The sequence below is a fragment of the Varroa destructor genome, unplaced genomic scaffold (assembly GCF_002443255.2).
Source record: "Varroa destructor unplaced genomic scaffold, Vdes_3.0 BEIS01000001.1, whole genome shotgun sequence".
NCBI lineage: Eukaryota > Metazoa > Arthropoda > Arachnida > Mesostigmata > Varroidae > Varroa > Varroa destructor.
Window position 1 is genome coordinate 24,891,821 of NW_019211454.1, and position 14,771 is coordinate 24,906,591.

Genomic DNA, 14,771 nt, shown 5'->3' on the forward strand with positions numbered 1-14,771 from the left:
CGTTTCAACGTAGCCTCTGATCGTTGTGAAAACGCAAGTAGATTATGAGGTAAGCCAATTTCCTTCGGAATAGTACAGGATTGCACTTAGTTTGTACCTTTGCCTGATTTGCTCTGCTGACGCATTCTCAAATCTTGACCCTTTTTGACAAGAGGAGTAGTAGTAATATTGTTTGCTCATACATCATATATAATAAATAAATAAATAAAATGTGTGCGATTCGCCCCCACGACGACAAAGCGGAAACTTAGGGTAAAATCAATGCAGAAAGGCCTTTCAAATCCAGTCGTTTCGAAACAATAATTACGGCCTTTAGTTTTTTTTTTGCCAAAGCAGAGTAGAATACCAATTTCATGTATATGAGACACATTTATAACGCTATCATGCATGTACGTTCACTCGATCATTTTATTGATCTACTTGACATAATTATCGAATCATAAGGACGACGTAAGAGGCAGAGGTAGGGAAAAGGAAATATATGTACATAAATAAAATGTTTTTGTAGTTCGCTTCTTTGTTTTTCTAAATTAACTGAAATATAATGAACTCGTCCACCTCCTGTGAGAAAAGAACTTTCATCAATGGTAGCGGCACCTTTTATTATTATTATTATTATTATTATTATTCTCAATATTAATACAAAAAAGATAAATATCAAAAGGATGAGCAAGGCGTTCCACTGAGGCTAGACAGTCGGCTATAGGATCGGACGCTTGAGAGCGCCTATGCGTGGTCAGCTTCATCAGATAGACGAGCGACTTTATTCGGACGATGTCGCGACCCGCGTCCGACCGCCCGCGTGGAACGCCGGTGAAAATTAAATAACTACGTGACCACATGACATACTGGTACTATTCACAACCATAATTATTAATTAACACATCGACATGATAATTCGACGAAGATTACCGTGGGATGAAGATCCTCTCCATCGACCCATTTCGTAATTAACAACAATATTATCTCTTCTGTTTCTGTTCGTCATTTTGCTTCGTCTTGGTTTTTTTTTTTCTCATCCAACTTGTCCTTATCAATATCTGCTAGAACATCAGTAGTAGGATTCTGATTGTCAGCGCTGTCATAATTCTTTTCCTCTTACCATTATTATCACTCTAATTACTGTTTGTCGAGCGCGATGATACCATTACATATCGATCGGTGTTTCCACGTACAACCGAACCATCATCGTTCACCTGTTTGTCCGCATTGCTTTTGCTTTCACGTGCTTTATGATTATCATTTTCGAGGTAATAATAAATTATTTACAATACATATAGCTAGAGCGGACAGCCCGATACCGGCCGCCATCGGTTGAGCGGGTTCTCGTCCGCTGGCAATGGTCAGCGACCAGAGCAATCCGAGATTGCCTGAATTCGCCAGACGTGAACGTGAGAGAATAGCGGTTGGTTAGATTCAGGAGAAGGAAGACGACGAATTTGAACTGGCCGACCGCCGAGCGGCGCCACACATTCAGCGTCGACTGTAAGGCAATAATTGGGCTAGAAAAGACAGACCGGTCAGGGAATAGAAACCAAGGGATAGAGGAGTTGGCGAGAAGGGTACACTCAGGTAAGTTATAGTAGTCGCTGTATGATCGCTGAATGGAACAAGGTTTAGGAGAGCTCGAGCTCCATACAGTGGTGAAGGACGATAAAGTCTAAAACGAAAAAATAGAGCAGTGCTTGACGATTCCAAGGTAAATATGAGGCAGCCGTTTGAAGCAATGGGCGAGACACCGTCCCTTACAGGCGATGCACCTAAAGCGTCTGGACGCCATTTAATTAAAGTAACGAAAAACAGAGAAAGGGAAGGAAGCAAGGCGATGTAACGTTAAAACGACGAAACACCGCGAATGACCACGAAAACAGCTTGTCGTTTGTGCTTGGCGATGGCAAAAATGGTGTCGCAAGAAAAAAATTCAACGGGGAGCGGCGGACGGCGCTGTCATCACACGAGACTATCGGCAACAACTGTACACTCAAGAGAAAAATCGCTTAGGCGAACGCCAGCGTTAGGCACGGCACGTTTGGCGGCCGCACGTGATAAAGCCGTCTAGCTAAAAGGAAAGAAGTGGAAGATTAAATAGTATGAAGGTCAAAGAGGGTTTGCCTATTATCTAGGGATTTCAAAAACGAGTTCATATAACAAATCGAAAGAAAAGGCAGATTCACGATGGCTCACGACTGCAATTCACTTAAGGGATAGAAATAAATCATGAGAACGCGCGTATAGTAAAGAATAAAACTAGTTCGTTTTCGTATTACGACTACCGTTGAAATACATGAAGCACATGTTTTAATGTGAGCTTGTTGTTGGGATAACTGAACCACGAATAGGAGCATCTAAGAAGCTTGGCGTAGCGAATGAATGAAAACTGGATATGAAACTCCAATTATGTAGATGTGATTGTAGAGAAGCCAGCAGAAGTTTAAACATCCAGATGAATTCTCAGGAATTCTTTGAAAAAGAAAATAGAGCAGAGGCATAGCATAGCATAGCAAGGAAACTTAAACGAGAACTATTAGCAAAAGTTAAATTAGTTACTTGAATGCGAAAACGGAAGCAAACAAAGAATGAGCATAGCCGCCAAGTAAGTGTTCTCTTTCCAAAACTAAAACTTTCTAGGAAATCGTAAAGATGTCAATTGAATGCAAGTAACGCTTTGCTAGAGTAGCAGTTTGTTTGGTAAAGAAACCTTAATGGTAGATCAGATGTATTGAATGTAACTGTAGTTAGGTTAATTAAACATAAAAATTCTCGAGGGTAGAAACTTAGAATCTGTCTAGACAAGCTGGGTCGCTGTCTAGCTCGACTTCTTTTTGGCAGCCGCTGCCGCTGCTGAAGAAGACGATGCCGATGATGAAGATGAAACAGCTGATGAATTGTCACCAAACTTCAGTGACGATCCAACTGTTCTTGTAGACTCGAAATGAGATTTTTGAGGGTATTTCGCCTGAGGAGCACTCTCAGCATACGAGAGGCCGCCGCTGTTGGACGAGTAACGAATTGAGCTCGACTTCACAGGATTTGAATATGATACCGCTGATTTAACAGGCGGCGAATACGAAGTCGAGCTAGAAGACGAAGAGTACTTACTACTCTTCGCCGAGATTGGTGGAGCATATAAGCTAGACGAGCTCGACGAAGAGGTCGAATAGCTTGTCGAAGCTGAATGGCCAGCAGATTGCTGTAGTTGATGATTAATAGGTACGGCTGGTTTACCAGGGACGTACTTAACATTGCCATTAGCGTATGCCTTTAGCGCTTGAACCAAGGCTTCGTTGCTACCGGCTTGTCCGCTAGTAGAATAACCAGTGTAGCCACCTTGAGCGCTGTAGTCAGCTGGCTTGGCCGAGTTAGCATAAGAAGTGGGTCCGCTTTTACCGTCGTAAGAAAGGGACGATCCAACGACGAACGATTGACCCTGACCATAGCTACTTTGCTGTTTGGTGGTGTCAACTGCACCGTATCCGGTTGCTAGCCCTGAGTAGGCGTTTTGGCCTGTCTGGCCTTGACTTACCGGCTGCTGGTAGGACGACGGGTATTGAAGGGATGAGGTGTCGATTTGGTATGCTGGGCCAATGCTGCTGACCTGTTGACCTGCAGATGAGGTCTGGTCAGCGGTGTGACTTTGGAAACCTAGTTGAACTGGAACTCCAATATCGTAGCCAGCAATGCTCGACGGGGCAGCCGATGAGCCGACGGAGGCCTGTTGAGACAGGAGGGTCTGCGCAACCGCAGCGGCAGCTCCAGACGAGCCCTGGAGACTGCTTAAACCGGAGACACCTTGGGGTGCATAGGATGAAGGATCGAACGTTCCGGAACCTGTCCCAGCCAAAGATGGTACAACAGCGCTGGCTGAGATGTCGGAATCATCTGTTGCTGAACTAAAACCCGGCCGAATTCGGGGAGGGGAACGATCGTAAGGTGAGCCGCTGATCTCGTGGACATTGGTGGCAGCCTCCTGTTGGTCGCCTGCTAACGTAGACGGGTCAAACTGACTGTTCTGCAAAGCCGAAATAACATTAGAAGGTAGGCCAGCGTACGGTGAAGGCGAGGGTCCGGGGCTCGAAGGGGCGAAGAATGATGAAGATCCTGGGGATCCACCCGGCGATGAACTTCCAGGTCGGCCGAAAAAGCTATTGAAGTTACTGTTCGCAGCGGCATCTGGTGCGTAAGAGGACGCGAACGAAGGTACGGGCGCCGAAGGTCCAGGGTGAGAATTAGCGCCAGAAAATCCACGCGGAGGCTTAGCAAACGAGAAAATGCTAGGACGTGGCGCACTGGCTGAGGGCAACAGGTTGCTAAGGAAGGCAGGTGCACGTATACCAGCAATCACAGTCTTGTGCAAATTGCTAGCGGCGGCAAGCGGATTTCGGAAAAAAGATGGCCGGGACGGTTTGGTTGTCGGCGCAGGTCCGCCGAAGTGTGAGTTGTAAGGGGCATTCCCAGGACCAGGATACCCTGGTGGGCCACTCTCGCTCAGGTAGAAGTTCTGCGCCCGACCGTGGTGCAGCAGCACAGCTGTCGAAATGACCTGCAATCGAGAAACAAACAAAATAAATAAGGCTGTGTTCGCTCGACGGATATCATACAGGAAATGTTGATTGGTACAATAGATAACGGAACACTGGAGCGACCAACTTAATTTGAATATAAACTCTTGGGATTACAATTGAAAACAATAATACTCTTCTCGGAATGTTATACCTCTAGATCTGACTCTTACTTATGGGACTAAACTAATGCATCCGTCATTGTACGTTATTCAAGTTCATTTTTACCTGTTCCTCCTTTCGCCTCCTACAAAGTGCCCCCAGAACTGTTAGCTTTCTATCTGATTTTACTTTTCTCGCAACAGTTTGTCACTCATTTTTAAAATTATCTGAATTGGAGAAAATCCACTTTATCGTCAGATGTCAATACTAAATGAAGAAACGAACTTCCTTTGTCATCACGTGTCGCAAACAGTTCTTATTTAGGCTGCTTTAGTTAGTTGGTAGGGCAATGGCAGTTAAGCTTCAAACAAGGGACAACTCCTGATCCTTAAACAGGCAGCGATTGCATCGGTACATTTCTCGGGCGCAAGTTTTCGCTTAATAAACCGGTGACATAAGAATTGGCCTTTGGCCTGCCAGTTGGCACTCGGCGGTTTTCTCTGGTGTGAAATTCGACTGTGGTAGGTCATAGATGAGGTAGAATCAATGTCTGACAACCACTGTGTTTGCGCCAGTTGGGGACTATAATCGTACGCACTGTGCATATTGAGACGAGGGCTTGCTAGTAGCGTAAGACGGCGCAGACGACAGACTGGCCTACATTTACGAACTAGAGTAACAAGAGATCTTTTTGGCAGGTAGAGGAAAAATTGATTATTCTCAGAAATTAGATTTGCGCTTTCCTCGTCTCGACATTTTTGTGTTAGTCCACAGGTCTCTGCCTTGCAAGCAAACGAAAAGCGACCAGTGTAATATTATTATTTGGCTACCATTATTGGATTAGATGAACTATACTCTCCTCTAGCACCAGGAGAGCAAAAGCGTAAAGTAAACCTGTATCGCCTCTCAACTCATATATGCATCGAAAAATGCGACTGCTTTTGATATCGAACGTGCGATTTGAACGAGTATCCTATCTCAACTGGGATGTCTTCTCTTTTGGCCCCAGAATAGAAGAAGACTCTGGACGACGCTGCATCTTTGGGGCACAATCATGCATCAGGCCATTGACGAATACCTGAACGGTCAAAGCAGTCACATTTGTACGCGACGTGCTGGTAGACAGCTTGACACCAAAAAGTCAGCGCAGCCAGCTTGAGACGACTAGAACGCCTACTGAATTGTGACACGTCAGCGGAGCCATATCATCGAACTGTCGTAGCAACGATGAATCCGACCGATAACTCACAACAGGTCAGGCTCGTCGTCGCATCATGTCGAGGCGCAGAAACAACGAGTGTGGTAGCAGCATGCACACGGCTCAGTTGATGGTGGCCGCAGTACTAGTAGCAGTTGTGATAATCATGGTAACGGCAGTAGCCGAGATAATGCTAGTAGCTGCAGCTGAAACAACAGTAGTAAACTGGCTAGTCCATAGACAGACAGGCCCTGGTTCTGCCGAGACTGCCCACTCAGGCCAAGCTTGAGGCAACAACGAACCACCATCGGACGACCTTCACTTTATTCCTGCGCCTCTCAATCGATCTTACTACAAGAATAGCGCCATACAAATCTGCTTTTTGCAGTACACCGAATTCATTCCCCAGTACATAGCAGCGGCATCAATACTAACATACATACGATGGGATACGATGTAATTTCGCCGTAAGGTAAGCGGAAAAACCAACGCGAAAGTCGTAACGGGCAACAAGTCAAAACTGGGGGAAATCCAAAGCATAAGCGGGAAGCCAGTAAGCCGGATAGTCAAACGACGGATGGACTTCGGCTTTCCGACTCCTGTCCGGGTATTTTACTTGAATCGGCGCTCCAATTAGAAGACGACCTACATAGCGTCAGCGGCAATAGTAGATCGAACTGCGCACTGCACCGTAACGAATAAACCACCAAGTCAGTTGCTATTCAGTCAATCGGCCAGCTAATGCTGCCGAGCAACGAGCGAAGCAGCGTAAAGCGAACGAAAAATGCAGCCGCGGCAGGTACTCGACGACAAGACGAAACGGTTGCGTACAGTGGGCGTAAACGGAGCCAGCCACTATTGTAAGCAATCGAGTTGTGGTGCCATACCTACCACCTAGAAAAGGTATTTGACCCTGTACCGCGATGCCGCACGGTCGGCCATCAATTCTGTCAATCCCCTCTGTACGTCACTCGCGTCGGTCACTTGCCATTTTAACGGGTGCTGTTTCATCATCCAGCCAAGCAAGCAACCCAATTAAGCACGTGTGTGCGCTTGCGGCGGTCGCAGCATGACCGTTAGCCTTCCGTCTCCGTCCCTTTCTGCGCGCTTCCTGCTCCCGTCTCCTCCCTACTGCTGTGGCTCCGCGTGGCAACGAACCCGGCAATGGACCATGTCCGCTGCCGTGCACGTTGTCAGCCGTAGGTGGCGTTGTCGTTAGGGGCAACACCCTGCTTCCGCTGCTTTTTCAAACTGTGTCGCGCCGTCGGATCCACAGAAACGCACCAAGCGACCAACAAGTCCGAACTGGTCAAATCTCCTTGAAGACAGATTGATAAGAGCAATAGGCCGCGCCCGAAGAGAAGCTTGTCGATCAGCTACGACAGCAGCGATGGAATCGCCGTAATTTTCCGACCGCTAACCACTCGCTCACCCAAATCGTCCAGTAGCAGTCTTGCTTGCACTGTCTCATGTTCGGGTTTCCGTTTATGTTGGCCTGTTCATGTATTATATAGGCATATGGCTGCGTCTGTTCGTCTGTCAGTCCGTCTGTACTTAAAGGGAATCGGCAACGTGGCTAATCTATATATATATATATATATATATATATATTCTGTTTGTCTGTACCGCTCCTCTGGCGCGGACATCGTTCTTGATTCCATGCCATCATCATGGTCATATCATACATTTATATACACGACAGAACATCTAACATTTTGTCCCATCGGTTCTGACCCATATCACCAGCAACGGCCGTTGAACAAATGTCGATGCTGGAGCAATCAAGAACGTGCCTTTCCTTTCGTCGCACCTTTCCTTTACTCCTATATATACACACTGCCGCTTCCCCTTCGTCTTGCTGCTGATAGCTTTGGTGCACGCTGTACCGCTTTTGTCGCTGTTGCTATCCGAAAGCCAGAACAGCAAATCTATCTATCCGGGATTCGTACGAATCATGCAGATCACCCCTATATCTTTGTTGGTTCACTGAGAACATTCAGCGTGCTAGAAATGCCTAATAATGGACATCAACAATAACGCCAGCCACTAACAGCAGCACGAAACGCATGACCGACAACACCGATGATGCCACCGACTTCACCAGCTGGGAAACGAAATCCAATGTCATTTCGACGGAAATGGAAACGGAAGCTGCGAGAACGACAGTGGTTATAGTGTAACATCCCGACCATTACGGCCGCTCCAGTAGCTCGTCTGCCGATTGAAACCTTGGCTCTTTGCTGCTGCTCATTATCAGGCCAGCCACCGAAATCAACGAAGGATCGATTCCGCTGGGAGCGGAGCCGTTTGAAGGAAGGAGACAGTGGGGCGGTCGGTCAAGATACTCAAGATGATGGCGGCGTTGCGTGATGAGGCGGCGCGGTGCACGCCTGCTTGCCCCCCAGGGTGCCACGATGATCACAGACGCCATGAAAAAAGTTGCTGTTCTGAAACCCCATCGAGGAATAAGTGTGCCGTCAAGCAAAACGTGGGACCAAGCTACAAAGACGAAGCGTGGGTTAGGCGACGGCAGCGGAAAAAGCACCAGTAGCAATATTACAGGGAGCAACTAATCGTGTACCAGCAGCAGCGATTATCATCACCATCGTTGATGTCGTCGTCTTTGTTGAGATAGAAAGTGGTGAACCGCGAACATCGAACGGGGTAGCCGGATCGTCACGATCGCGACTGCCATGGCCGTCATAAACTAAAGGCCTAAAGCTCCCTTTGCCCGACATTAGGGAGGAAGCAAGCGGATTTCGTGTGTATGTGTAGTAGAAACAACAGCTACAGCCACGGCAGCAGCAGCAACAACAATAGTGGCATCTGCAGCACGCAGAGACACAAAGAACATAAAGACGATGGTCTTTATTTCGATGCCACTGTCGATGCCGCCGCTACTATCATGCCTGTGGGGAAAAAGGTTGACACACGTATGATGGACGAGGGACAAGCTCAGACCTGTAAAGCTATAGACCTCTTCGGTTCGATCGCGTGTAACAGTACAAAAAGCTGGGGTGACTGGGTAGATGAATGGAGCGGGACGGGAGAGCACTGCTTTTCACGTTTCTCAACACCGTTGCGCTTGCAAACACTTACGAACTTGATGCTGCAAGCGTATACGCTAAAACGGGTACAGTGATTTTATTACTGCCTTTCCCGCTGCTCCCGCTGGCGCGATAGGTTAGTTTGGACAAGTGAAACAAATGAATTCAATGATGCCCGCCCGCGCTATTCGCGCCATCTGTTCAATGCCCCACAGCACATCTGGTCTATATAGTACCATAATTATGTTACTATTATAGCCAGCAGTGTAACGCGAAAGTGGCGGGGCAACTACACTACTTCTTTGGTTCACCAACGGTCGTGCGAACGAAGTGTAACAGAAGTGCAGAAGTAGCAGCAACAGTAACCTATGCAGAAGCAAGAACGGCGTTAGCGATAGGGACGACAGCGCTGTCGTAACGCGAACGAGACGCACGAAGACACCCCCATCGGTCAAATAAATGCTTGCTTCACGGGAGATGGTGAACATGACAAGGACTACTATAGATGTTCAAGAAGAAGAATTTCTAATAACAGCAGCAGAAACAATTGACATCACGTGGGTGCTCGCATTCGATGAGCTGTCTCCCTGACCAATTGTTATGGCTAATGCTATATACTACGTCAGTAGCTGAAAATGTTTGACGAAGTTAAGGGTAACAGTTGCAAAGAAAGGAACGAGCGACTAAACACCGAACAAAAAAGAAGCCGAAAACAGCCACCACGTATATTTTGCCATTTGCACAAAAGCGTCCAAACAATGCTATATCCTAAATAGTCCAGTACGTGCTATCCAAAGAAGAAGACACAGACGGTAAGCAACAACACTTTGACGCAACGTGACGTCTGGTCGCACACGCGTATGTCAACAGAAGAAAGTAACCTCATTTTTTTCCTTTCAAGGCAGCTGTATTCTAAGTAAAGTCAATGACGGGTCATGCGTTTTTAACTCAGTTGATTAATATGCATGAATTTTTACGGTCACCGTCGTCGTTAACGCCGTCTCGACAGTTCTCGAAAGAATTTCGTAGACTCTTCAACTCAACTTTTTGCCCGGCCAGTGGAAATGACTGACTCCGTCTATCCTATGACAAAGACCAGAGCCGGCGAGCCCCCTCATGTCATTGCGCTGCAGTGGGTGCCGCATCCGCGTGGTCGCGGTTAAAGAAATCGCCAGTAGCGGCAGCAGTAACACCAGCGGATCTGTAGCAGGAAGTGCAGACAGCAGACGCAACAGCCGAAGCTTGAACAGCAGCCGCATCGGAATCGTCAACATCTGCATCTTCATGAACATTATCATCAGCCGTGATGTCCATCCAAAAGGAATCGGGCTCCGCCACCGTCGACGAAGACCACTTTAACCAAGAAGCCGCGACTGTTCGCACGACAGCAGGAGCAGTAACAGGACACAATCAGGTAACAGGCAAACCTGCGAACAACGATGTTTTCCTGATAGCACGACAGCTTGGCTTGAGCAGCAAGACGGTCATAGAGACCCAGCGGCGAATACCAACAGGTATTGACATGGACAAACACACGTACCCATACAGACCTCAATCAGCAGTAACCGATAGAGCAGCAGATAGATACGCTGATAACGTTCACAATTGCAAGATCTGGAATAAGCTAGCGGCCTAAAAAAGAACAGCCATATGATGACAAGTACACCAGTGTGCTTTCTCGTAGAGATGATCGAGCACTTCCATCAATTGTTCTAAAGATTATCAAAAACAACTAACTCTTACAATGAGGAACATGGAACGGCAGTAAGTTGACGCAGCGACGCTTGACTATGATACGTAATGCTCGCCTTGTTACGAAAGCTGCAAAATGTCCTATAAAAATACGTATAAAGATCAAGGTGAATATGCCGTTGTCAAAAGTAACGGAAAGTCAATGGCTAGAAAATACAACCAATTTAACTTTGAGGTAGTCGCAATAAAAGTTAAATCTTGACAATGCTTTCAAGCAGCTGATACGCGTTAACGACTCTGAGTGTGAGAAAAAAAATGCTCAACGCTTAATAAGGCCACTTTACTTATTGACAAATGATCTGTTTTATTGGTACTACACTGTCTCCGCCCTCCCTGACCCTGCACTGGATCAACGAGAATACAGGAGAAGGAAGGAAGGAACGAACGAAGAAGATACCTAGAAGCGCTAGAACATTGTTGGCCATTGAATTTAGACAGCTTGCCACTCATTTAGCGCTGTTATGAAAATTACTTATTACTCTAGCTACATATATAGTAATTGAAATTTGGAAAAGATCACAGATATTTCTTTCATAGAATTACGGGGTGCGTTTTTGAACGACTGTATCTGAGCTTAACTATGATTTCAATATATAGATGCATTCCATTGTTGACTGTACAATTTAGCGTCAGAGAAAATCGTGCGTAGGTCGTAATCGAGTCAATGAGATACCAGTCACAATACGCTAATGATTTGTTTCTAAATTTAGAATTGTACGAACCTTCGATTAGGTGCATTGTGGACCTTTAAGTTACGGAATTAACTTTTGTTTCGTTACTAAGAACGTGAACCGTGCTCAACTACACATGTGCTGCTATCGCGCTTTCAAACTCTGCCAAACCTTTATACTACTTGAAATTGAGTAGAATCTTGGAGAAAATTACTGAAAGGTTTATTTAAGACTTAAATCTACGCGTATTCTGAGAGTGAAGCTCTTTTTTTCTCAAACTTCAGAAGCCGTGCGCTCACTTAAGAAGGCTAAAGCATCAACTATTTAATGCGTAATGTAGTAAAGACTATAATTTGTAAAAACGTACTTCTGATAGTATCAACGTATGCCCCAAATCAAAATGCTCTAATGCCGTTAGTAATTATTATTACTACTGACCTAGAAAATAAAATTTTTCTAAGATTCAATGCTGCAACTATAAATAAATGCCGCAACACTGAATGTCGCTCAACGTAGAAGCTATTGAAGCTGAGTTGGGCACGATTAGTGGTAATATTTTGACACGTGTGCAAAAAACTATACCTGGTTGGATCATTCTGAGAACGTATCTCTATAGGTCCGTTCCCGTCGGAAGCGCAGAGGGCATTTAGCTACGCTTGTTCAATGTTGGCAACATATATAAATACGTGTTGAATATCAACAATTATCGATGCACAATAGCACTGGAATTGGTTAATAGCCGATCGTCTCACTGATCTGTCGCAGGTGACCCACGTACGACGCGCTCCGACTACCCACCCGAATAGAGCTAGTTCTTCATGTTTATCACAACAGATTGAATCCGACAACTTGTTCTCATAAAGAGGCTTAGTCGGAGAGTGCCGTACAAAAAAGTGCTGATTATCCTGCCGTAATCACGCAATAATGTTATGACAAAGGCGTTAGTAAGTAGGTAGGTGGATAGGTGTGATCTGTCTTGTTGCCCCCCTATTCAATTGCGTTGGCTATAATTTTGTTAAGTAATATGACATACTTAAGTATCTGCTTTTGTAAATAGATAAAGGAACGATAAAGAAATCTGTTGTTGAAACAACACGAACTTCGCTACTTTACTGCAAATTTGAGAAAAAAAAAAAAAAAAACTAGATTCTGTCGTGAACTGGGCAGACGATCGGAATCGGGGCAAGTGCCGATTTGACACGCTTGCCTACGCCATAGCGCTTGGATGCCAAACGCCAAAACGAGAATCGCGCAGATAACGCATCAGAAATTGGTTTATTCAAACCTATAGCTTCGCTTTCCTCTGCGTCGCCTAGATGACGTGCTGTATTACTAGGGCGATTTAACAGACGCGAGATAATCGTCGAACTCGTATGAAAAATGACTTTTCGTCGTCAATTTGGGTTTTCGACACGTACTAAACTGATCTGAACTATGTCGAGGACACTTGCTAACCCAGACAGTTTATACTTGATGATACGAAATTATCTAATGCAGTTATAATTATATCTGTCGTACAGTAAACACGATTCAAGCAGCAATTCAGGCTGAGAAGATCAAGACTGGTTTCTTACTGAAATATGAAAACCAATCTCTAGCAAACGCCAAACGAATACAGGGTAGTTAGTGGACGAGAGGAGATCAAAGGTAAAGTTTAGCAATTACCGCATGCACTTAAATCAAACTTGTCATTTGAAGCAAGACTTAACGGAAATACAGTACGTAAAATTCAAAACTTTCATAAGTTAAAGGTAAAAGCGCGCACTCGTAGAATTGACGCCGTCAGTTTTGTATTCAAAACAAGTTCCATACCGCCCGAGCGATCTTTTGAATGCTGATTGCATATAATTGGGATTACGTACGTGGGGGGGGGGGGGGCCCCACAGGATCACCCACAAAGAGTACCTTGTCGATATTCTACATCGCTTTGGCAAAATTCGATTAAAGCCAAACACTACGCATGAATCCAGGCAATGCATTTCCATCGAAACTGGTAGGGTGAAAATCCAGCTACTTAAAGAAAATGCACTTAACTCAGAGGCACCCAGTGTACTGATCCAATGGACGCAGCAAGACGGAAAGCAGGCCCTCAGGCAGGCTGTGCTCCTTATAATAGCCTCGCTAATGGCGGAATCAAGTGTACAGTCATACACTGCGTGACCTCCGTACTTGAGTGTACATCATATGGCTCTTAAAGAAAGCTTTTATGCTGTGGAGTAGAACGAAGGCACCAACTTAAATCAAAATCTGGCCAAGCCAAGATTGTTTCACTTGAACGTCAAGCTCAGCGTGACAACTATTCGTTCCGGAGATGGGACCAACGAAGTACGTAAGCAAGACCGGCATATCGTGGCCGCTAGTAGAGTACACGTCAATAGCACACCGATTCGCCTGCATAGCACCGTAAACGTAACCTCAGCGTTGTGATGACGGAGTAATCCAGAGTAGCGATATGGTAGAAATAGACCGGGCAGGTAGGCGCACTTATAAGACACTTTTGGACGTTTAGCAGTAGCAGTAGAAATAACCAATAGCCAGATGCACACGATAAACAAGGATCGACGAGTGATGCACGTTATTGAAATATAATTTGTGATTTTCGAGAAGGTTTAGGTAGCACGTAAGCAAGCAGGGGTTCTATGGCGCTCACCATAAGGAGCCGCATGGCGACTGTGTTTTGGTAATGGTTGATCCGATTCGTACTGTTGTTGTGTAGTCAGTCCACCTTTTACTTGCTTTGATCTCGCTATTCCTAGCGCCGAGCTGACGCTGCTTTGCTCCGTCGGGCGATTCTGGCGCAGCGGGTCTTGTCAAGCGATTTAAACCTTCTTGGGAAGACGTCGCATGCTGAACCGCTATTTGCGCGCCGATAAGAGAGAAATGGAAAGTGTCTGGGAAAGGAGACAGCAAACGCAGTCCGCGCACCAATTCCCGCCAGGAGGATTGCGATTCACCGGCATTAATGAATAGCACGAAGGGCTTGGAGCTGACGTGGATACCCAGAGGAGAATTGGATATATGCCATTACTTTCAGTTACTAAACAAACTGTTGTCCACAATGATACACATGGGCAAACGAGGCAGCGACATGCAGAAGCGGCACGGGACAGTTTGCGCGCGTGAATCAGCTTCGTAAATTCATGCCACGTAAAAATTTCAAGCATCGACGGAATGACGGATGAATCGTGACAAAAGACAAACATGCCACATATACATATACTTACGTACACGTACTTATATGCATACATACAGTCGCAGCATATTTCACAAAATGTGTATCGTTGTCTAAAACGTTGCCAAAGTGTGATTTGAATCCTCACGGTCCTCAATACCGGATTGACTGAAATTGACGAAAATAGTTCTCACTGTCAATCGTTAGACTATAAAATTTCACACCATCAATACAACACTTACATTAACAAAGAAGTTCTTTGCAGCTAAC

At 45.6% G+C, this 14,771-nt stretch overlaps 1 protein-coding gene across 1 annotated transcript; it reads right to left on the reverse strand.

Annotated features, from left to right (window-relative positions):
* Positions 1–384: 384 nt before the first annotated feature.
* Positions 385–14,119, reverse strand: LOC111255411 (uncharacterized). Its single transcript, XM_022817372.2, has 2 exons — positions 13,980–14,119; positions 385–4,540 (listed from the first exon to the last, which is right to left on the reverse strand). Exons 1-2 carry the CDS (start codon positions 13,992–13,994, stop codon positions 2,807–2,809), a joined length of 1,749 nt encoding a protein of 582 aa, XP_022673107.1. The 5' UTR covers positions 13,995–14,119; the 3' UTR covers positions 385–2,806.
* Between the last annotated feature and the right edge of the window lie 652 nt (positions 14,120–14,771).